This window comes from Ictidomys tridecemlineatus, chromosome 12, assembly GCF_052094955.1.
Source record: "Ictidomys tridecemlineatus isolate mIctTri1 chromosome 12, mIctTri1.hap1, whole genome shotgun sequence".
Classification (NCBI taxonomy): Eukaryota; Metazoa; Chordata; class Mammalia; order Rodentia; family Sciuridae; genus Ictidomys; species Ictidomys tridecemlineatus.
Genome location: NC_135488.1, coordinates 9,756,896 through 9,778,715, shown reverse-complemented (window position 1 = coordinate 9,778,715; position 21,820 = coordinate 9,756,896). Strand labels below are relative to the sequence as shown.

The window sequence follows — 21,820 nt, the reverse complement described above, 5'->3', positions numbered from 1 at the left end:
ACCCAAACACAGCTGGGTCGTCAGCTGGGATCCTAGGAGGCTCCGGTTCAGTCCCGGGCCCAGAGGAAGAGAGAAGGGCGGGTGGAGCGGCTGGTTCAGCTTTCCTCCGACTCCACCTGCAGCGCTCTCCCCGGGAGCCAGGAGCGCTGGCTTTCCCTAGAAGCCCCGATTTCTGCGCCCGCCGCCGCGCCCAGCAGCCCATGCCTCGCCCTGGGCTCCGGAGAGGAGGCGCGCTGGGGCGGCCGGCCAGGACACTGCGCTGCTGGCGCCGGCAACTGCGGGCGCACCCGGCCAGCTCCGCTGCCCAGATTGTTGGGGCGAACGCCAGCTGCCCGGACCCTGGGACACAAGGGATCTAGGAAAACCGGCCGCTCCCTGCGGGGCCGCGGGGCTCTGGTCTCCAAGCAGCCGCCCTACCGCCCCGGTGCGCCCAGCTGGCCGCTTTCGGGAAGCGCGCGGGGGGGGGGGGGGGGGTGTCTCTTTATTTGCAACATGGAGGAAAGCGCTGCTTCAGCCCAGCCCGTCACCCACGCACCCACACGCACCGTGTTGTCAGCCGGGTTGCTCACCTGAGTCCTAAAAGATGTTGAATCCACATGGTCAGGTTCGGGGAGCAGAGCCTCAGACCTTGCTCGCCCCGGCCGTCTGCGCGGCGCCAGCGCCCGCTCGCTTCAGTCGCGGTCCCGTGGCGCCGGTCTCCGGCTCTCGGTCCGCCGCCGCCCGCCGCCCGCCGGCCGCGGGGCGCACAGCGAGTCAGAGCGCGGCCGCGCGGGGCTCCATGCCGGCCGGCGCGCCGCCGCCGTTGGGGCGCATGGCTCAAGCGGGCCGGCCCGCGGGGACGCACATCCTCTGGCCGGGGCGCGGGGCTGTGGCCCCCTCCAGGGGCGACACAGCGAAGGTGGCGGCGAGGCGGGGCGCGTTCCGGTGCTGTAGCTGCGAAGCGAGAGTCTGAAAAGGCGCGGCTTCGCCCTCCCGGGCGGCGGGGAAGAGGCCGGCGGCCCCGCCACGAGCGGTACGAGTCTCGCGGTGCGCGGCTTTGCCTCCAGCCGGAGCCCGGCGCCGAAGAGTCGGCGTTGACCGCTGATTTGGACGACTGTCACTCCGGCGGACGAGAGTCCGCTCACTCGCCTCAGGGTCAGGGGGCTCGGTCCAGGGCTCCGCCGCCGACCGGCGCTGCTCAAGTTGCTCGGGAGCTCCGTCTGAGCGCTCGCTCTGCAGACGGCCGCGGCCCGGAGGCTGGCAAGAGGCGGGCAAGGGAGGCGCGCGGAGCGAGGGCGCCGTGGAGCGCGGGGCGTGGGGACGCGCGGCGGCGGCGCCGCGCGGAGGAGGCGCGCGGGGATCCCGGGGCCCCGCCGCCCGCGCCCACCGCGCCCTCCGCAGAGCCGCCAGCGCCGCTCGGCCGCCTCCCTCGCGCGTCTGCCTCTCCGCGCGCTCGCCCCCGCCTCCTCGAGCCGGTCCCAACTCAGCCCACCCGGCCGGGCTCACGTCACCCGCCTTACCCGCCCCTCGAACAGGAGCCCGAGCCCCTGGCCAGCCCCGGCTCTAGTTCACCACCACGCCTCGCTGTAGCGCTGCTCGCCGCGGGGGTCTGTGCCCAGCCTGGGCGACTCTGCCGGGGGGCCTGGGTCTCCCCCGTTCCCATTCCCGGCCTTGTCCCGGTCCCCACCTTGGAAAGGCTCGAGAGAGGCCGCAGGCTCCGATTGGACCGCTGGCGACGCCGGATGGTGTTGCCACGGTAACCGGATGGCACGCGAAGCAGTTACAGTTCCGACCCGGTTAGGAGTACGCCCAGTGGACTCAGAGCGCTGATTTGGGGAGGAGGCGTCCTCGAGGGAGGACTGACGCGTGGAGCGGGGAGCGGGGGCTGTGCGAAAAGTTTCCTCCCGCGGGAGCTGACCGAGCGAGCGCTGCGCAGAAGGCTGCCGAGGAGGCTGGGTTGGGTCCTGCTAGCGATTCGTTCTAGGGCTGCGTGTGCCGCCGACTCGCTGAGTTCCTGGTTGGAGCTTTAGTGTTTCTGACCCGATTATCCAACAGTCCCTGGGCAGCCCTCCTGGCTCTCCAGCAGCTGCTGCCTGGCCAGGCCCCAACTCTGGAGCCACCAAGAGTTCCAGGGAACCTGGGCCTCCTCGACTCTCCACCAGTTCCTTCCCCACCCCAGGGCTTCCTTGGTGTCTACCCCAGGGAGCTGTATCTGCAAGAGTGTGAGTAGAGGCTGACAGCTTCTGAGGGTCCCTTCTGTCAGAGATAACCGTCCATGGAAGGCCGGATCTGCCAGCTCCTCGAACTGTTTGGACAGAGCCTACTTCCAACTCTCCATGTTGCTGGGGGAAATACAAAATCAGGAGTCTCAGAAATCAAGGCTGAGCACCGAAACATGCAGTAGAGGAGAAGCCAGACCAGGACCACAAGGAGAGTCTAGCTAGGGCCTCCCCCTGCGCTCCCGCACCCAGGAGGGATAGGTCAGCACAGCCTGCTTTGCAGGTGAGGCCTCCCTGGGAGGGGCAGCCAGTGGGCAGGCAGAGCCAGGCCAGCTGGGCTGGGACTTGTCATATCCCAGGAGGCCTCTCACCCAGAGGCTTCCAGCCTGCATCCAGCCGGAAGGAGGGACCCACCTGCTGCCCTACCAAGATTTCTAGGAAGTGGCGGGTGACATTGAAGCATGCTGGGAGGAGCCTGGACATGGGTAGACCAGGTGCACATTTACTGACTGGAGTCCTGGGTCCATTATCTTCACCTCCCAGACCCTCAGTCTCCCCGTCTGTAAGATGGTTTCCTATTTCCTTCGACATAGGGATTTTTGCAAGGACTGAAGGAGTTGACCTCCCACACAGTGTGACTGTTGTGGTCTGTGTGCCAGTCACCCCAGACAGACAGCGGTGAGTCAGCACTTTGTGTGCCCAGATCTCCCGGGTCTTCTTCCCCCAGAACCCTCATCTGAAGGGATTCTATTAAGCGGCCAGGGAGACAAGGAGGTCCTGCCAAGAACAAGCTGGACCCAGGGGCACCAGCAGAGGCTCAGTGCCCACACTGCTGCCACCTAGCGGTGGCAGAAGCCGAGTGCTGCACTGACAGGCCTTTTCTGCAGCTGGAATATAATATGGTCCCGGAAGAGCGGGGCTTGACAGTCTGGGGCCAGCTGGGCTGGGGGAGGGCAGGCTTGACTGGGTCTGTGCTGGGGACCCCGTCCACAGCCTCATGGAAGCTGCTAGCCTGTTTCAGAACATTTTAAGTGCACAGATTACAACACACAAGATCATAGACACTGACATCAAAATGAATTATCAAAAGATCAGCCTAGCGGGCGGGGTGCAGCTCAGGGGTGGTGTGTGTGCACAGCATGCGAGAGAGGCCCTGGGTTCCATCCCCAGCAGGGCCCAGGAAGATTAAGGGCACACACTTGCGGAGGGCAGTGAGCTTTCCTCTTTATTAATGCATTAAATAAGCAATTGGCAGATCCCAAAATACCACAGTTTTGATGCCAAGATGAGTGGAGATACCTGCAGGTCCTGTAGTATCTTGTGGAGATGGCCATGGTTTCGAGGTCAGACTGTCACGAGTACTGTCCCGCCACTGTCATCTGTCACTCACACTTAGGGAAGGACATGATCGAGTTCACTGAGGTTAGCAAAAATAAAGATGCTGTTATCCCCCAAACAAGCTTAAACAGGCCCCTTGAATTCCACGCCCAGGTCCTGGGGGTCCCCGGAATAAGGAGATAACAGATGAAGTGTTTTTCTGGGACCAACAACAGGGACAAGTGGCAGCAGGAGTCACCATGGGATGGCGGCGAGGAAGGACCGCACCGTGGCTGGCGGCTCCTCCACTGCTGGGCAGGTGGGGAGGACTGGCTGGACCTTCCCGAGGTGGCTCTCGGCCAGCTGTCCTCGAGGCAGTGCCCACCGACTCGATGACCACATGGCCATTTGTTTTATATATTGTGAAATGAAAAACACAACCTGGGGATATGCGTCCCCCATGCACACACACACGCATGCTCCCTCTCGACGCACATGCACACCACATGCCTTCACACGCACACATGCACCCTTGATCACACCCACCCGCTTCCGCGGGCACAAAGGCCAGCTGCTCAGAGGACCCGGCATGCCGGGCAGCCTGCAGCTCCGCTGGCCCGTCTGGCTGGCCGTGCCCACCTGGGAGACATCACGCCAGGCCCACCGTCCACCGTGGCAGGGTGGGCCGGTCGCCTCATCTCTGGCCTTCCTATTTTCTCAACAAAGGAGCTGGCCGGCCCCGCGGGAGGCCCTCCCCGAGGCTCTCCGAGGCCATTTACCTAATGGCCTTCACAGACTCGACTATTTTTAAAACCCATCCAAAGCCAAATTGAGCTGCCATTGTTCATTTTTCTCTCAAGGAGGTAAATGTGGCTTAAGCATGACGTTTGATTAAGTAGCAGAGTTTTGGGTTTTAAATGGGAGGGAATTGCTGATTAAAATTATTACGAGTTTCTTTACAGCCTCCGCGCTGACGTCTCCCCGGCCTCTCCTGCTTGCTTTCCCTCCCGGGGAGGCTGCTGCTGGGGGCTTGGGGGCCTGCCCTTGGCTGGGTCACAGGTGAGAGCAAGGAGCTGAGAGAGCCCCCGCAGAAAGCAGCCGACCAGGACAACCACCCCACAGCCCAGGGCCACCCGAGGGGCCCACTCCAGGCCCTGCGACCTGCCGGAGTCCACCTGGGGGAGAGGGAGGCCCAGGGGCCGCTGCTGGCTCTGGGTGGCGGTGGACTCCCACGCAGGAGGTAGGAGGGCTGCCCGAGGACTCTGTCTGGCCCTGGCCACAGGGAGGTTCTCCTTTCCAGGCTTTCCCAGGTCTGGGTTGAGGGGCGAAGAGGAGGAGGACCCATCCGCCTGGTGAAGTTGGGGGCACAATTTGAAAGTGGTTCTCTGGCCCCAGGTGGCCTGCTGGAGAGGTGCTGGGCAGGAAGCTGGAGGGAGAGGGTACGTCCCAGCAGAGGCCGGGCAGAGGAAGACAGGGAAGCCTAGTTGGAGGCTGAGGAATCCCAAGGAGGGGCCACAGGGACTTTCTCATACCTGTGACAAGGACCCAGATCTAGGGCTCCTGCTGGAGTTACGGGTCTGTCCACTTCACAGTCTTCCAGGACTTCAACTTTCCTGTGCTACAGCAGGGGGGCAGGGTCTTGGCCGTGGACAGCAGCAGGGGACAACAGCAGTGGTAGAAGGCTCCAAGAGGGACTAGGATATGTGACCAGGCAGGAAGGCCGAGGGGGGAAGGGCCCCCTGGAGCTGGGGACAGCAGGGAGGTGGACTGCACACCGTTCTCGGTTGGGCTCTGGGCAGATTATTAGGCTATAAGTGGCGGTGAGCATCCATGGCCTTCACTCCACTGTGACGTCCACTGGAAGTGGAGGGGGGCATAGGCACTCTGGCACTGACCCAGATGAGGGCCTGGAGGAAAGACCCCTAAGAGGACCCCTGGGAACAGGCATGACCTGTCAGAGGAGGGCGGAGAGGAGGCCAAGGGGCCGTGGCTGGCTCTCAGCAGAGGGTGAGGGAGGCCCACAGGGTCCGGAGACCCTCGGCTGCAGGCAGAAAAGGCAGAGTGTGCCCAGAGTCTACACTATCGATCTCTCCTGGATCAGCTCATGAACCACACAGGTCAGCAAGGACCGGATTATGTTGTATCAACAAACACGCCCAGAGCCGGGCGGTGTCGCTCAGCCAGGCCCGTGGCGTGGGCATGGCAACAGCCATCGACAGCCCGTCGGCCTTGCCCGTGGTGTCTTCGTCTGAGCCAGACCTGGAGGAGCTTCCTCGCTGAACACTGGGTCACTCACACAGCCAAGGACAGGCGTCAGGAGATGGCCCTGCTGGGAGGGGTGTGCCACTGCTGCACATCTCGGTGGCCAAAGCAAGTCACTTGGCCAACCAGTGCTGGTGGGTGAGGAAGGAAACCTTGCCCCAGGTGGGACAGGCAGCTCTGGGGACAGCCGTGCTGGCTTCATGCTCCCCAACGCCAGCAACTCGCAGCAGAATCTCTGTTTTCTCCCGGAGCCGCTCAGCATGGGATCTGTGGGAGGGAGGTTCTCCTCAGGGGCTGAGCTGAGACCTTCTTCTGCCTGCAGCCCCGACAGAGACCCTGAGAACCCAAAGCTGGGGGATTCCAGAGCAGAGCTCACCTCTGCCCAGGTGCCTGCCTGCCATGCAGGAGAGCAGAGACAGATGGTCAGGGCAGTGGGCATGGGGTGAGTGGTCCACCTCTAGCTCTGAGATGGCCAGCACTTTGCTTCTATCTAGGGAGGAAGCTGAGACCAGTCAGGAAAAGACCATCACCATCCTCATCTCCACCACCATTGTCCTGTCTCCTCCATCATCACCACCACCATCACCTCCATCACCACCATCACCAACACCATCATCCTCACCTCCATTAATACTCTCACCTCCATCACCACCACTATCAATTATCCTCACCCCCCAATCTCCATCACCATCACTATTCTCACCTTCATCACCACCTCCATCACTACCACCATCCATCATTAATATCATCACCATCATCACCACCACCATCACCTCCATTACCCTCATGCCCATCACCATTATCGTCCTCACCTCCATCACTACCAGTGTCCATCACCAACACCAACATCCCCATTACCCTCACTTCCATCAACACTACCATCCTCACCTCTATCATGTCCATCACTACCACCACATCCTCACCTCCATCAGCTCCATTATCACCATCACCACTACCCTTACCTCCATCACCACCACCATCACCCCCACCTCCATTATCACTTTCACCTCCATCACCAGCACTATCAATTATCCTCACCACCCTCATCTCCGTTACCATCACCATCCTCACCTCCATCACCACTTTCATCACTACCACTATCCATCACTATCACCACCACTATCACCCCCATTACTCTCACCTCCACCAACACCACCATCCTCACCTCTATCACTACCACCACATCCTCACCTCCATCACTACCACCACATCCTCACCTCCGTCACCACCACCACATTCTCACCTCCATCACTACCACCACATCCTCACCTCCATCACTACCACCACATCCTCACTTCCATCACCACCACCATCACCACATCCTCACCTCCGTCACCACCACATCACCACCATCACCACCATCCTCACCTCCGTCACCACCCCCATCATCCTTACCCACATCATCATTATCATCACCATCATCATTTTCTCACCTTCCACTGGAGCCCAGACCATGTGGAGAGGACTGTTGTCCACGCACCAGCAAGCAGCTGCCCCTCCACAGCCCCTTCTGGGCCGGTAATTCTCAAACCCCATCTTCCCAAGCAGGGGCACTGGTGGCATCTGGGCTGTTTGCTGCCAATCTAGAGAGTAATGGAGTGGAAAAGCCACTTTCTCTAACGATGCCTTGTCTGCGCCTCTATCCTCAGGCTGGAAGAGGCTTCCGGAACATGCTGAGGAGGAGGGGGATGTGTCACTAACTGAGCAGCCTGATGCGGGACAGACATCTCCCAGTGCCTGGTGAGGTCTGCGGTTCGGCCCAGTCCCTGAGTCAGTCTTCGGGGCGAGGTGTGCGTGTGTGGTCTTGCTCAGCCTCCGCAAGGCCAGAGGGCTTTGCAGTGACATCCCCGCTAGATCTAATGTTCCAAATGTTTGTCACCAATACAGCGGGCTCCGGAGCGGAGGGTGGCCATGCCCACAGGGCCAGCAACAGTCGCTTTTCCTGGACTGAGAGCCATCCCAGGGGTCAGAGTGGAACCGTGTGTTGGGGTGGGTGGAGCTAGGTGGGGCCTGGCTGTCTGCCAAAGATCGGTGTGGCTGAGGGACCGCCTGCTGATGTGCAAGAGGGCTGTCCAGGTCTCTTGGCGGGAAAGAGACTGTGGTGGGGTCAGCTGTGGCCTGGCTGGGGTCATGGCCTCTTTAGGTGCACTGTGGAGGACACCCCAGGGACAAGCACCTCCCACCCCACTCACACCCTGCTCCCTGAGTCTGTCACAGAGCGGGACCCTGATGGCAGTGTGTGCCCAGGGCAGGGCCAGCCACTCTGCCAGCTGCTGGGTGGGGGCTCCCCAGTGCTCGGTTAAGCTGGCCCAGGTTCACCTTGGACGTGGGCTCATTCACCCCTCCTGGCACACACTGCCACCGCAGTGCGACACCTCCTCCTTGCCAACAAGACTGGTGGGGACACCGCGTGGTAAATGGGACCCACGGAAGGCTCTGCTTTTCAGGAGCAGCTATGGCCAACGGTGGTAAGCTGAAGTGGCTTGGAGGGACATCTGGCAAACTCTGAAGGAGGGGCTGAACCTCTGGCTCACACTTTTACCTTCTTTACCTTCCCAAGCCCTACCTGGGATGCAGAGGGGAGGCAGGAGATGGAGCAAGGAGACCATCACCATGAGGTGGCAGGTCTGCGAGGGAAGTGGTGTGTCGAGAGCCTGAGCTGCAGGACAGGAAGGTCAGGGCCCTGTGACGTCGTGGGTTGGGATCAAAAGTCTGAACGGGGAGATGCCCCTCGGTGCTGTGCTGTCCCCGAGGTCCCTGTGGTCCCCCGCCTGCCTCTCCGAGCTCCACGCCCACTCCTGGCGGTTTCCGCATCAGGCAGGAATTCCAGGTCCCCCCCCACGCCCCCACCCTCATCTTCAGGGAAACTTCACTGAAGGAGGAGGTCAATGCTGAGTCCCACGGGACTGTGGCATCTGGCCTGGGGGCACCTGAGGAGGCCCTGGAGAGGGCAGGGAGCCCCCAGGTCTGAGCAGATTGTAGAAACTCACTCAGGCCACAGCTCCCGAAGGAGTGGCGGGTCCCCTTATTCAGGGGACATGAAGCAAGGAGAGCGATTGGGACACTCCCCTCTGCCTCCCCTCCCCTCCCCCAGGGCAGCCCAGCTGAAGGACAGGAGAGGTCAGCACAGGGGTTTGTCCCCAGCAAAAGCAGCTCACAGCATCGGGGAGAGTTGGTGCCACTTGCGTGTTGGGGGTGGGGAACGAAGCGAGTCCCCCGTCCTGTCCCACTGCTTACCAGCTGCCATCTCAGAGGGTCACCTCACGGGCCACGATTCCCTCCGGGAAGCGGGAGGAAATCACTGCTGCCCCTCGTCGCCCTCGGGAAGGGTCCAGGACACCCTGGGTCGCCTGACCCCGGGAAGCCCGAGTCCCCGCCTAGAACCCGCCAAGTCTCTGCAGACTTGAGATCCTCTCCAGGTGACTCCGATGCCTCACGCACGGTCCAGGTCTCCTAAGGAGCTGGCAGCCATGCTGTCAGGAAAGGCCTCGGCACCTGCTCAGTCCACAGCTGGGCGAGTCTGAGAGGGACCGGCCTTGGTGGGGAAGGCCCCCGTCATGGAACTGTGGCCCTCTCCTGTCACCATGGCTGACAGGCAGCACCCAGGGACACACCCAGATGGGACAGTGCTTGGCATCCTGTGCCTGGACGCCAGGTCTGACCGCTGCTGGAGCAGGCCAGGGTCACGCAGCTTCAGCCACACAGTGCCTCAGGTGATGGCCCGTCTGGGACGGACCCCGGGGGAGGCTCCGGTCACCCTGGACATGCTGCCTGGGGCTGCTGCCTCCCTTGACTTCTCAGAACATCCCTCCATGGCCCGTAGGTCTGCAGTGACCCTGTGTTTTGGAGGTGGTCCATGTTGGGAGCTTGGTCCTAGGGTGGCTCTGTGGCCCCTGGAACCCAAGAAGCAGAGTCTGGTGAGAGGTCACCGGGGAGGCTGGCTTGGAGGGGTCAGGAGCTCTGGCGGGCCCCCCGTTCTTTGGCTTCCTGTCTCACCCTGTGCTGTCCCCACACTCAAGTTCCATCCATGACACTGTCCACTGCAGGTGGATGGGGTCAAGGTGGCCCTCGCCGGAGCTGGCCCCCTGCTGTTTGGACGTTTGGCCTCTGAACCTGGAGCAGCGTAAACCTCTCTTCCCCACAACACCGGGCCTCGGGCGTGGCACGTGGAGATGCAGAACAGACGGACACGGGCCACCTTGGCTCTCTGAGGCCACTGTAACTCAATCCCCTGGGGCGGCTCGGCCAGCGGCTGCTTATCTTCTCCCAGACCTGGGGGCCCAGGAGCAGGCCTGGCAGGTGGGCTCCTCCGCAGCCCTGACCTTGGCATCCAAATGGTCTCTTCTCAGGGGTCCTCGGTGGTCTGGCCTCTGCAGGGGACCCCAGTGTGTCCTCCTCTGGTGACGAGGCCATGCCCTGCCCATGAGGGCCCTGCCCTTCCTTCAGCCTGGGTCATCTCCTCAGGGACCCTGTCTCCAGGTGCAGTCCACAGCCCAGGGCTTCACAGACGGAAGTCAGGGAGCGTGAGTGCGGTCCAGAGCCCTGACCCGTCCACCACACTCTCCTGCAGCGAAGCCTCAGCACCACAGAGATTCCAGCCACAGGGGTCTGAAGCCGAGTGAGAGCCACAGGAGACTTGCACTCCTGTAGACCAGAGCCAGGAGGTGGACACCACCAGAGTGTCCACAGGTGGGTGGCCGGGTGGGCCGCACGTGGTCCCTGCCTGTGGTGGAGTGTTATCCGACCCAGGCTGCGGCGTGGATGGACTTGAAGACTCACTGAGCGACCGAAACCAGACAGAAGCTGCAGGTGATGACATGGTGGAGGCCACCTGATCCCAGGGGGTTGGCAGGGACGGGGGAGGTGGCTGGGGGACAGCGGGGGGTAGTAGGTACAGCTTCTCTTGGCAGTGATTTCCATGGTTGGCTTTGGTGCCGGCCACACCTAACTGTGGATGGAAAGTCTGCTCCATGTGTTGAATGGCGTGTCTAACGGGGAATCTCAGAGAGTGGGTCAGACTCCATGAGGCTGCAGGGAATCACGCAGGTGTGGAGACCCCCACGCCTCGGGAGACGAGCCCAGATTCCAGCAGCACCGCTCCACTGTGGCCGACCTGGAGGAGGGCCACGCGGTCCTGTGATGCAGAGCCAGGCGGGGCACGGCCATCGTCCCAAAGCCACCACGCCACTCAGCCGCTCCCAGCTACGTGCACGAGGGAGGCCGAGTGTTCTCCACGTCCTTCCACCCGGATGACACATGGCAGAAGGTTGAAGGAAGCAGCATAGAGGAGCCCAGAGCCCCGCACGGCCTCTTTCCAATTTGGAAATGTTATTTTCAATAAAAACTGTCATTTGAGAACATGGATAAAAAACAGAAGAACAAGGAACAAGCGGAGCCTCCCAGGCTGGGCACGGGCTGGGGCGAAGCGGGCAGGCCTCGGGCCCCGGGCCAGCTGCAAAAGGTGGGCGAGCACTTGTGACGGTGACGGCGATGGTGTTAGCACAAGCTGATCCCATCAAACTAGCCACTGTATGGGGCCACCAACCCCCCGGCACCCAGTGAAGCAGGAATATCACCATCCTGGGAGCCAGAGTCGGCCACTGCTGTCCAGACTCTGCCCTTGAGAGGCCCCGGGCAGGAGGCACAGCCTCTTGCCTCCACGGCTCTGGCCTGTGTCCTCCTCAGGGGCAGGTCCTGGGCAGGATGTGGAGCTGGTGCCAAGGCTTCGCGGTGACTGTGGAGGGGACATCCACCCGGTTCTCAAGCTTCCCGGTGGGCGCCCAGAGCTGAGGCGCAGGTCTCGGGGACTGGTTAGGGATGCGCATGCCCCTCCCGGGGACACCTGGAGCACCTCTGAGGGTGGCCAGAGGCGCGGCAGGGCCCAGCCAGTGGGGTCGGATCTGGATCCTGACACTCAGGAGAAGTGGCCTTGGGCCAGGGACGCCTCCTCTTCTGACCCAGTTCGGGCAGGACGCATCCCTGTGGGGTGAGAGTTACAGCCCCCGCGGCGGCCTCCGTGCCCTGCTGCTCAGGAGGAGGCCAGGGTTGCCCCGTGGGGGCCTCTGAACCCTGTACGGCCACGGGGTGGGGCCCCGAGGGACTGAGGGTCCCCAGCACTGGGAGCGCACCATGCTGGGGAGGCTGTGACCAGGGGTTCACCTGCCAACACCTGAACACTGAGGGCTGAAGCTCATGCAGTCACAGCTGACCCAGTGCTGGGGACCGAGGGGAGGACAGGGTGACCAATCAGCAAAGCTGAAAAGACAGTGATCCCCGGAGGAGAGTGTGAAGTGGGACCCCGCCTCGCACCGCCGGCAGCCGCGGAGCGCCCTCAGACCGCAGGCCCTGCCCGGTGAACAGGTCCTGAACTAACCACACTGGGCACTGACAGAAGAGGAAAGCCGATATGTCGGCCGCAGTAAGATTGATGTCAGAGTCCCTTCCAGAGAGGGAAGACAGGCCACAGCTCGGGAGGTGGCCCCAACACAGAATGGAGGAGCAGCGGCCCCGAGGGCCAGGAGACCCCCAAGGAGCAGCCCACAGAAGCTCAGGAGCAGGCACTGCACGGGGGACCCCAGGCCCGCATGTAATCAGGTGGAGTGGAGCACAGCCGGATCGGATCGCAGGCACCGAGACAGACGGCCTGCAGCACGAGATTCCTTACCTAATAAAAGCTGCACAGGAAACAAGATCCAGCGTGTGCTTGGGCATCCCAGGGACACCAGGCCACCACTTTTAAGGAAGGAGAGAGAAGCACAGAATCCCGGGAAGTGTGGAGGGGCCTGCAAGTGGCCGCTCTGGGCGTGGAGTGCCTGGACTCCTGGGAGGGCCCCGTGCCTCACAGCAGCAGTGACGGCAGTTACGAAGAGGGACAGGCATGGGTGGTAGGTCCCCCAACCAGAGGAAAGGTTAATGACCCTGAGCAACCAAGGTTGGCAGAAGGAGGAACTTGGAAGGAGGGGTGCGGGGCTGCAGGGCGCGCGGGGCTGCCGGGTCGCGGTCCCCTCATCTGCATTCCCTCCGTGCCCTGAGCCGAGGCAGCACCGTGTAGAGAGCCCCCGGCTGCAGGTAAAGGTCACGCTGTCCTCCCATGTAGAGACTCCGTGTGAGGGCTTTCTGAAGCTCAGGAACCCCGGTGTGCTGCAGTGCACCCCTCGCTAACCAGAGCCCAAGCCAGGCCCTCCGGCAGCCGAGGCCTGCTCAGGAAGGGGCTTCTCCAGGGCAAGGAGGCCAGCAGACAGCTGCCCACGCGGCCATGGCACCCGGTCAGGGATTCGCAGAGCTTCCTGCAGGCCCGTCTTTTCCCCTTTGTTCAGCACCCAGACTCCTGGGAAACCCCAGGTCATTCTCTCAGGGCCCCTGGGACACTGCCACCCTGAGCCTGCCCCAGACGGGAAGGGGCGGAGGCGGGGGATTGAGGGTCCCTCTGCTGCGGCTCTCCCTGGTGAGCGCACAGGAGGGCGGAGAGCACAGCCCATCCCACCCGCTCCTCCCGGCCTTTCCTTGCTCTGGGTTCCCCCTTATTTCCCGCAGCTCGGCCAGGACGGTCCTCTGAGGTGGGCATCTGGCGATCCCCTCCCGGCCAGCCTGCCCAGCAGCTTCCCACGCGCCCAGCGAGAAGTGGAAGCTGACCTTCAGCAGCGGGAGGAGGACGCAGCCTGGGGCTGGGCCTGGTGGCGGGAGCTCACGGATCTTTCCACACTTACCACTTGCCCTCCAAGGAGGGGCTCCCGCAGTGGGGCAGACAGGGTGACCGCCTCCCAAGAAGAGCAGCGTGGAATGGACACGCGGCCCAGCCCCAAGATGGTCCTGGGTGTCCTGGGTCCCAGGGCCACTGCTGCCGGGACCCTGCAGAGCTCTGGCCAGGCCTCACCCGGTGGGAGGTGAGAGGCAGGAGAAGGCTCCTCCACACCAGGCCCCAGGTCCCCCGAGGTCACGGTCACTGCCGTCATTCCTGTCTTCAGCGCCCTCTGAGCGGCGGCCCTGCCCCCCAGGGTTTCAAGAGGGCTTCTCCGGGGGACACACTGCTCCCTGGGACCAAGGCGCCACCTTTGAAATGGAGCTCGCAGACTCCGCGAGGAAGAGACTGGGTTCTGCCCAGTGGTTAATGGGCCCTGGACGCCCTGGAGAAGGGATGTGTCATTAAGTGGGGGCCAGACCCTGAGGCCAGAGGCTCAGCAGGAGGGGTACCGTGGGTGTCCACACTTCTGAGATCCTGGGGCCACTCTGCCCCCCTCATGCCCACCCTCTGCACAGGGCAGCAGGATCAGTCGAAAGTCCCAGGCAAAGTGGCTCTGCTGAAACAAGCTTTGCCAGACTGCTGGGCCCAGACCTTGCTTGCTCCTGAGATTGCAGCTGTGTGTCCTGTGTTCTGAGCCTCAATTTCCCTTCCATAAAAGGGAGTTACTAAAGTTTTCAGCTCTTGTGTGCTCTACCATGCGGATTGTCACAGGCCTGCCCTGGAATAGCGTTGGCACACAGCGGTCACTTGATAACTGACGACAGCCAGGCACAGTGTGGTGATGTCATTCCTTGGTGAAAATCTGACCTGGCCTGGCCCTTCTCTGCCACCCTCATCCCCTCCTCATGGACCTGCACTCGGTGCACCGCGTCCCCAACTCTGCCATTGCCCTGCATACTTGTCATGGGTCCTACACGGCCCAGGGTCCCTGCCCTCACTCGCTCTGGGCCCTGTGCTGGCCATGTCCCCCTGAGCTGGCCAGGTCCCTCTCGGGAGCTCTCCCTCCTTGCTCTCACGTCCTTGGCCAGAGTGGCCTGGTCCTCTGGGTCTCCTGCCCGCACCCCCCGCCCCCCCCCCCCCCCGCCCAGAAGTCTCGCCTTCCCTGCTGCCCTGGCTGGGTCTCCCCCACCCCCCTCCTCCCCCTCCTCCTCCTCCCTCCCCCTTCCTCCCCCGCCCCCTGTTCCCTCCCCTGCCCCCTGCTCTCCATCCCCCCTCCCCCACCTTGCCCTGGCTGGGTCTCCCCCACCCCCCTCCTCCCCCTCCTCCTCCTCCCTCCCCCTTCCTCCCCCGCTCCCTGCCCCCTCCCCTGCCCCCTGCTCTCCATCCCCCTCCCCCACCTTGCTCCCCCTCCCCCTGCTCTTCCTCTTTCTTCTTTCTTCCTCGTCCCCCTGGGCCACCATTTCCTCCAGGGCAGGACTTGCAACTGTCCTCTGGCATCAGGTCCTTGCTGATGCCCAGGCACCTTCCTGGGGACCGCCCCCTGGCCCTGGGGGATGACCAGCCTGAAGATGTGGCTAGGCATCGTGGGCAGGGCTGAGGTGCTTCAGAGGTCACTGCAGGCCCAGCATCGGGATGCCTGAGCAGCTGTCCACAGAATGAACAGTGGGCGAGGGGGAGATGGACGGTGCTCGGGCAGCGGGCAGCGGGCAGCCTGGCTCGTTCCCACCAAGGCTACAGCCCCCCTTTGTCCTGCAGGTAAGTCCCCGGGGCCACCTGGTGGATTCACTGGCCAGTAGCACCCTGAAGCCCTGACCAGGGCTGGGCCCCTCTGGGCGAGCCCAGGGCCTACACGGTGCCTTCCTTGTGGTCAAGTCCTTCACCAGAACCTTGAGGTCACGGAGGCCCCTGGCTCTGCTGGGCTTCCTGGCTGAGAGCAGGGTGGTCACACCAGAGGGACGCCCAGGGCTGCCCACGGACATGTGTTTCCCAGACCTGCAGCATGGTGCCCGGGTCCCCCTCGCCTGGCCTGTCCCTGGACGTAGTAATTGGTTTATTTACTAGAGTCATTGGGCGGCAGCTCTGCTGGGACCTTCCCCGATGTAAGAAAACACAAACTAAATGAAAGACAAGCAGCAGCTCATGGGAAGCTGTGAGACGACCCACGTCCCGGGCTGAACCGCCCTCCGGGGACCACTTAATTCTGCCCACAGTTTCCAAGTTAGTAAATATTAAGTTGAGGCCTCAAGGCACAGAGAAGCAGACACACTAGCCTGAGGCCACACAGCATCTGGGTGTAATCACTCTGCTGGGTTTCAACGGGGCCCTACCAATTTGCAACCTGGTCATTTCTTCATTGCTCAACACAAGGTCCTCATGGGGTCAGGAAGATGCCCTGCACTGGCCCTCCTGATAACCTGTCTTGTGCAAATGTGCAGAGGACTGTGGGTAAGTTCAGCCAGTTCCCTTGGCGCTCCAGCCCTAGCGGGCGCTTGGGGTCTGTTATCAGGGATGGTCCCAAGGCTCGGGCTTTCTTGTGACCTTCGTGTTGGGGGTCGCAGCCATGGCCAGCTGGTCTGGAGAGGAGAGAAGCTCTCTGCTGACAACCCCAGGTTCTCAGCTCCCACGGTCACCACCATGAACCAAGGGGAGCCCGCAGACTGCCCTTAGCTGTCCACCCTTGCTTCCATGACCTGGGCTTGTCCTTCCCTGTGTGGGCCCCTCCTTGAGAGCCAGAGGTTCTGGCCTGGCCCTTCCTCTGCCCCTTTCAAAAACAGTCCTGTCACCGTCCCCAGGCCCCGCTCTGTCCCCAGGCCTGGGCAGCCTGGCCCCTTTAGCCTGCTCACCATGCCAGCTGCCTGCCGGACCCTCCCACTCTGGCCTGGCTGGCGCGACCTCCTCTGGACTCCACCCGCATGGCTACCTTCTGTGCCTCCGCCCTGCACTCCCACTTGAACCCTCCTTGAGCCAGGCCTCTCCTCCAGAGGCCAAGTTCTTCTGAAGCTGCCCTGGTCAGCATTAGCGGTCACCTCCCCTCGCCATCCTGCCCCTGCTCCTGGACAGCCCACTCCAGATGATCTTCTGCATCTGGGGAAACCAGGAAGGCCCCTCCTGGCTGCCACTCACTGCAAGGGTTGGGGTCCCGTGCTGTGCCTCCGTCAGCGCTAGCCAGGGGTCAGCCTCCTCCCTGGGTGGACATGGCTCCCATTCAGAGATGAGGAAACTCTGCCGATGCCCGTGGTGTAAATGCTGCATCAGGCGGTTCCTGCTGCCCCTGGAGCACAGCTCGGGAAGCCCTGCCTGCCCGCTGCCTGCCCCCTGCCTGCCCACCTCTGGAAGCCTCCAAGAGCCCTGGCCGCGGGCACCGCGGCCGTCCCCACCAGCAGCCAGACCGCTGCTCGCCTTCACTTTCTCTCGACCGGGCTCTGCCTTCTGGGGGGCAAGCCTTGTGTCCTCCCCTGACCCACAGGCAGGGACCCCATGCTCAGCCAACACTGCCCACCTTGGCGCCGTGTGCTGGGCACCGCGCCCTCGCCAGCCTGCCTGCTTCCCGTCCCTGCTCCTGCAGCCTGGCTCTCACGGTCACACCCTGGGCTCCGCTCCCAGACCCTGCAGCACAGGGCTGTCCCCTCGGGAGCCCTCCCTGACCAGCTCTCAGGACCAGGCTAGGGACCCTCAGCAGCTCCTGGGGTCCGGAAGGTCCCCCGAAACCCATGTGACTCAGTCCCCAGCCTGTGGCTCTGTTGGAGGTGGTGGAAGCTTTAGACCAGGGGTCTGCTGGGAGAAGTCAGGTCATTGGGGTGACCTTGGAGGGGACATTGAGACCCCAGCTCTTCCTTTCTCTTTCCTCCAGGCGGCCCTGAGGTGGACAGGCCTCCACCACACTCCTGCCATGATGAACCAGGCTGCCACTGTCCCAAAGCAAAGGGGACCATATGCACTGGAGCCTCTGAACCCCAGAGCCAGAGGAGACCTGCCTCCTCAGCTGGCCCTGCCAGTGTCCTGTGAGGGGAACAGGAAGCAGGCTCAGTTTCCCGCTCCCTCCCGGACCACGTGGGCAGACCCAGAAGATACTCCCTGCACAGTTCACTCTGCAGGGCACCTTGTAGGCGCTCAATAAAAGCACAGCAGTGAATGAAGGTAGACTCCCACCAGAAGGTCGTGTTTACGGACTCACTTAGAAGCCCGGCAGCTGCGGTGGAGGGAGCTGCAGGTCGGCTCTGGGTCGCCATGTCTCCTGCCGGAAACTGCTGGAATTAGAGCGTGGACAGTGATCGCCGCGGATGCCCTGGCAAGCCCTCCTGCTGGGAGTCTGGACGGATTGCCCTGCTGCCCTCGCGGTGCCAGTCTGTGAGTGACGGGCCTCAGTGGTAAGTGACACTGGCCCCTCCTTGGTGGCCAGTCGTGTGGGGGTGGGGACGTGGCCTTCTTCTCCTGGGGCAGCGGCTCGGTCTCCAAACTGGACGGGGTGCTCGTCACTCACACCTGTGGGGGCAGAGCCTGGAGGGCGTCCCAGCCCAGACCCACCTCGTGTCCTGCCTCCCATCAGCAGCAGGCAGGGCTCGGGAGAGACACATACGTGGAGGATCCGGTCAGTGTCGGGGACCAAGGCTGCAACAGCCGTGTCAGCTGTGCCAGGCCCTGGTCTCTGCCTCAGCCCGGGCCTGGGCTACCGCAGCACCACCCGCAGGCACCGCCTGAACTTGGTAGCCGGTGGCCTTGACCAAGTCATCGAGATGTCCAGCTTTCCATTTGTCCAGCTCCAGGAACCCGGGAGGGGAGCAGGCGACGTCACCTGCTCAGCCTGGCAGGGTGTGGTGTGGCACGGCCTCCCTGGTGGGTCTTGATGAGCAGGCCAGTTAGCTGCCCTTCACACCCTAGCTGTTGCAGGACAGTCCATGGATGGCCCTGGCCTCCTTCCCTCCTGCTCGTGGGACCTGGAGACCACGTGGGGCCAAGCCAGGCCCTGCTCCACCAGTGCCATACACAGGTGCTCTTCCATGCCTTGGCCCAGCGAGCCCCTTGGCCTGAGGGCTACACCCTGGGCAGGCTGCTCCCCAGCGCCCTCTCCTGTGAGGCTCGTGGGACAGCACGCCCCTGCTCTGCAGCTGGCCGAGCCTTGAGGCCTGGCCCGGAGTCCAGGCTCCTGCCAAGCAGCTGATGCGTGCTCTGGCTCCTGGACCAGGCTGGCTGGTGAGCAGCGGGTGACGGCTTCCCAGCAGCCCTGCCCGAGGGGGCACGCAGGCCGGGTGGGCGCTGCCCTGGACCCTCCAGGACCTTCCTTCCTCCTCACTTCCTGCAGCCCTTTCTGGGGGTGGCTGTGGGTGCCCCAAGATGGGCAGAGTGAGGACCCCTGGCGGGCCTGGCGGAGCACCACCTCACGAGGTGGGAGGGGGCTCCTGACCTGCTGGCTGGGATGGAGGTGGCCTTGGGGACAGCATGCTGAAAATGGAAGCGCCGCACACTGAAGGAGTCTGCTCCGTGGACAAGCCCCTGAAACTCCCAGGACAGTGACTCCCGGAGGACGAGACACGAGGTGCCACTGGAAGGACACTGGCTTCTGCCGCGCAGTCGCAGTTGGCTCTCACAGACGGTCACTCTGCTTTCCCAGGACGGGCCTCTGTGGTTGGCATTAGACACAGAGGCAGGCTCTGGCCTCCCTGCCCCACGAGTGTGGAGGGACACCCTGTCACAGCGTCCAGCCTGGCTCCACCACAGCAGGTGCTCCTCCTCCGCTGGGGCTGGGACAGCTGTCCCAGCTCGTGGCCCATTGAGGATGGCCCTCTGCTCCAGGACCTCAGGGAAGACGGTAGCCGCCCTCAGCAGGTGGCCCTCAGTGCCGTCAGTGCCTGCTGCCCGCCCGTGGTGGGTTTTGCTCTTAGGCCAGTTCCTCACATGTGAACTGAGTGACATTGTGGTCACCTGGGTGAGGGCGAGCAGCTCGGGCCTGCTGGCCTCCACCTCGACCCGGCTTTGGCAGTGCCCTGCCCGTGCATGCCTGAGGTACCAACCTTGGGCCATGTGCTGAGGGTGGCTTTAGCGGAACCTGCAGTGGGAGACCTCCAGCCGTGTCTGGAGAAGCCCTCCCTGGCCCTCCCAGAGCCACGCCTGCTGAGAGCCTGCTGAGGACGAAGGGCATTTTTGGTTGAGAGGTGACTCCAGCAAGCCATTGAGATGATCATGGTTATGTTAAGATGTGCATTCAATTGGAGATTAGACCCCTGCTGTCAACCTCAGCCTGCTACTTTGGAGCTCTTGCTCTCCCTCAGGGGCAAGCAATTTCACTTACCCCAAGATTCAGGCGTTCCCCATACGGGCCACCAAATGCCGCAGTGTGGCTGGGCACAAAATCACGAGCCACTCAAGGAGGAACAAACTTTATTTCCAAAACTCCCACAAACGCCACGCATGTGGCCTTCTCCCGGGACACACCACACCATCCAGAAATCCCTCCTCCGGAATTCCCTCCTCCCACACTTCCCCAACCAATGGGAACTCTCCGGGAATCCCCTCGAGAACTCGGAAGTAGCAGGTGGAGGCGGACAGCAGGGGTCTAATATCCAATTGAATGCACATCTGAACCATTATCATCTCAACCAAAAATGTCAAGCTCATTCCTACTCAGCTAAGGCTCTCAGCACACGCCTGAGATGTCCCAGTCTCCAGATGCAGTGGCAGGACACTGACAGGTGAAGTTCAGGGCTGAGCAGCCACCCCACAGGCCGGGAGTGCGTCTTCCTGCCACAAGGTCAAGCCACAGCGAGTCATTCTACTGTCTCCTGATGATGTTTAAATTTTATAATGCAGAAGTCGGTGCTGAACTTTCCCTCAGCCGATGAGGCTACAGTGGGCCCCCGGGCAGAGTGCTGCTGGCTTGGGAACACTAGCCTTGAGGAAGCCCTAGGACCCATCCAGCATGGGGGAGGGCTCCAGGAGAAGCCGCACCCACATGGATCTGCCCCCAGTGGGGAAGCAGGCTGGAGCCCCACGGCGGCTCCTGTCCCCTCAGCAAGCCTCAGCTCATGGGGCCTCCTCGTGGGTGCCACATGCTGACCTGGAATCGAGCCCTCCCAGGAAAGTGCAGCTTCAGCCTTCCATTCTGCACAGGGAAATGGCGGGACTCTCTCCCGTGACAGCTCTGCAAGTCCCCACACAGAGGATGGCACCCTTTGCTTCACTTGGTGGCAACGTGGAGCGTGTTCAACCGACATCTCAGGAGGAAAGTGACATTGCCACACAGGAAGTGACCTGCATGACCACTGAAAGCCCTGCCCAGTCGGGACGACCTGACCGTCCCGCAGTGTGAGTCCCGGCTGCCCAGGTGGCTGAAGTCCTGATCACTGAGTTGCAACACTTTGGAGCAAAGCTGGTGTGGAGCCTCTGAGAACCTGCAGGAGGCCTCACGGGGCTGAATCCAGGGCCCTGGGTGCCAGACCAAGGGACCCAGCATGGCACGAACCCCCTTCCAAACAAACCTCAAGGTTGGTGGCATCCGATTACTAAACCGACTCGATGACTAGAGCAACAAGGACCAGCAGCTTCGTCTTTCAAAGCTTCTAGAAAATGGTCATTATTGAATCCAGGGCTTGGGAACAGGAAGCCAGTGAGCCCCGCCTCCAACAGGGAGGCAGGTGGAGGCAGGTGGAGGCAGGTGGAAGCAGCCAGAGGCAGCCAGGTCCCCTCGCAGGCGGGATGCAATCTCAAGTGACAGGACTGTGCCCTGGAGGATTCCGATGCATGGAAAGCATCTTTTAATAAAGCCCTATTTTTAATTAAACAAATTTATAGACTGTACCAGCATGCGGCGAGATCTACGAGTCTGCGGGATCTAAGATCTGAGAAGCGTTCACAGGAAACATAAGGAACGACTCCAAAATAGACCGTAGCTAGCGGCCATCACTCACGGAGTCCTGTGGCCCCCTCACGCTCCTCTGAAGGCCACGGGCAGCAGGCAGGACGCCCGCCTGTGGACACCTTTGGGTGAAATAGTTGCACATTCTAATGCGACGGAAGGTATTCAGCAGAGCAGAGTTTACCTGCCTCGCTTGCACCAGGCACCTCGGCACCTGCAGAGAGCACACTGTCTCAATTACAAATGTCACGGTCCAACAGAGAGGACCTGCTGTAAGGTGTCAACGATTTCAAATTTATTGCCCCAAAAAAATATAACTTTGAAGAAGGCCTCAGCAATTTTATGGGGAAAAAAAAAATTCCAACGGGTTAGCCATTTTACGGAAACCAACATATCTGTCCAAAGATAAATGACTTTAATTATTTTTCTCTCTTATTCACATAACGTGTTTAATGTTAAGCATGTTACGATGAAGGTGTAATAGAGACATTTGCGTGTGTTAGTGTGTAAATA

At 62.0% G+C, this 21,820-nt stretch overlaps 1 protein-coding gene and 1 long non-coding RNA gene across 17 annotated transcripts in view; one reads left to right on the top strand and one right to left on the bottom strand.

Moving 5' to 3' along the window:
• LOC144369012 (uncharacterized) overlaps positions 1-709 on the bottom strand; it is a 9,120-nt gene extending 8,411 nt beyond the window's left edge. The window contains exon 1 of the long non-coding RNA XR_013428427.1: positions 570-709. This is a non-coding gene — a long non-coding RNA (uncharacterized LOC144369012). The remainder of the gene's footprint in view (positions 1-569) is intronic.
• Positions 597-21,820, top strand: LOC144369009 (uncharacterized). Of its 16 annotated transcripts, XM_078028054.1 has the most exons (11): positions 1,235-2,692; positions 2,792-2,876; positions 3,690-5,911; positions 6,100-7,104; positions 7,146-7,295; positions 7,427-7,517; positions 7,665-8,245; positions 8,338-9,490; positions 9,601-9,694; positions 9,824-10,586; positions 10,688-14,188. In XM_078028054.1, exons 3-7 carry the CDS (start codon positions 5,620-5,622, stop codon positions 7,726-7,728), a joined length of 1,602 nt encoding a protein of 533 aa, XP_077884180.1. In that variant the 5' UTR covers positions 1,235-2,692; positions 2,792-2,876; positions 3,690-5,619; the 3' UTR covers positions 7,729-8,245; positions 8,338-9,490; positions 9,601-9,694; positions 9,824-10,586; positions 10,688-14,188. The 16 variants fall into 16 exon arrangements, with proteins under 16 accessions (XP_077884189.1, XP_077884190.1, XP_077884188.1 ...); XM_078028053.1 differs by having other exon boundaries at positions 2,792-5,911; XM_078028050.1 differs by having other exon boundaries at positions 1,235-5,911; positions 7,665-7,766; positions 8,145-8,245.

What these genes read in the sequence shown, in the direction of transcription:
- LOC144369009 (XM_078028059.1), top strand. Translation starts at nt 5,620, where the DNA reads ATGAACCACACAGGTCAGCAAGGACCGGATTATGTTGTATCAACAAAC. An exon ending in CACCATCACCACATCCTCAC is followed by an intron (nt 7,105 to 7,145) that starts CTCCGTCACCAC and finishes CACCATCCTCAC; the next exon opens with CTCCGTCACCACCCCCATCA. An exon ending in CCACAGCCCCTTCTGGGCCG is followed by an intron (nt 7,296 to 7,426) that starts GTAATTCTCAAA and finishes CTCTATCCTCAG; the next exon opens with GCTGGAAGAGGCTTCCGGAA.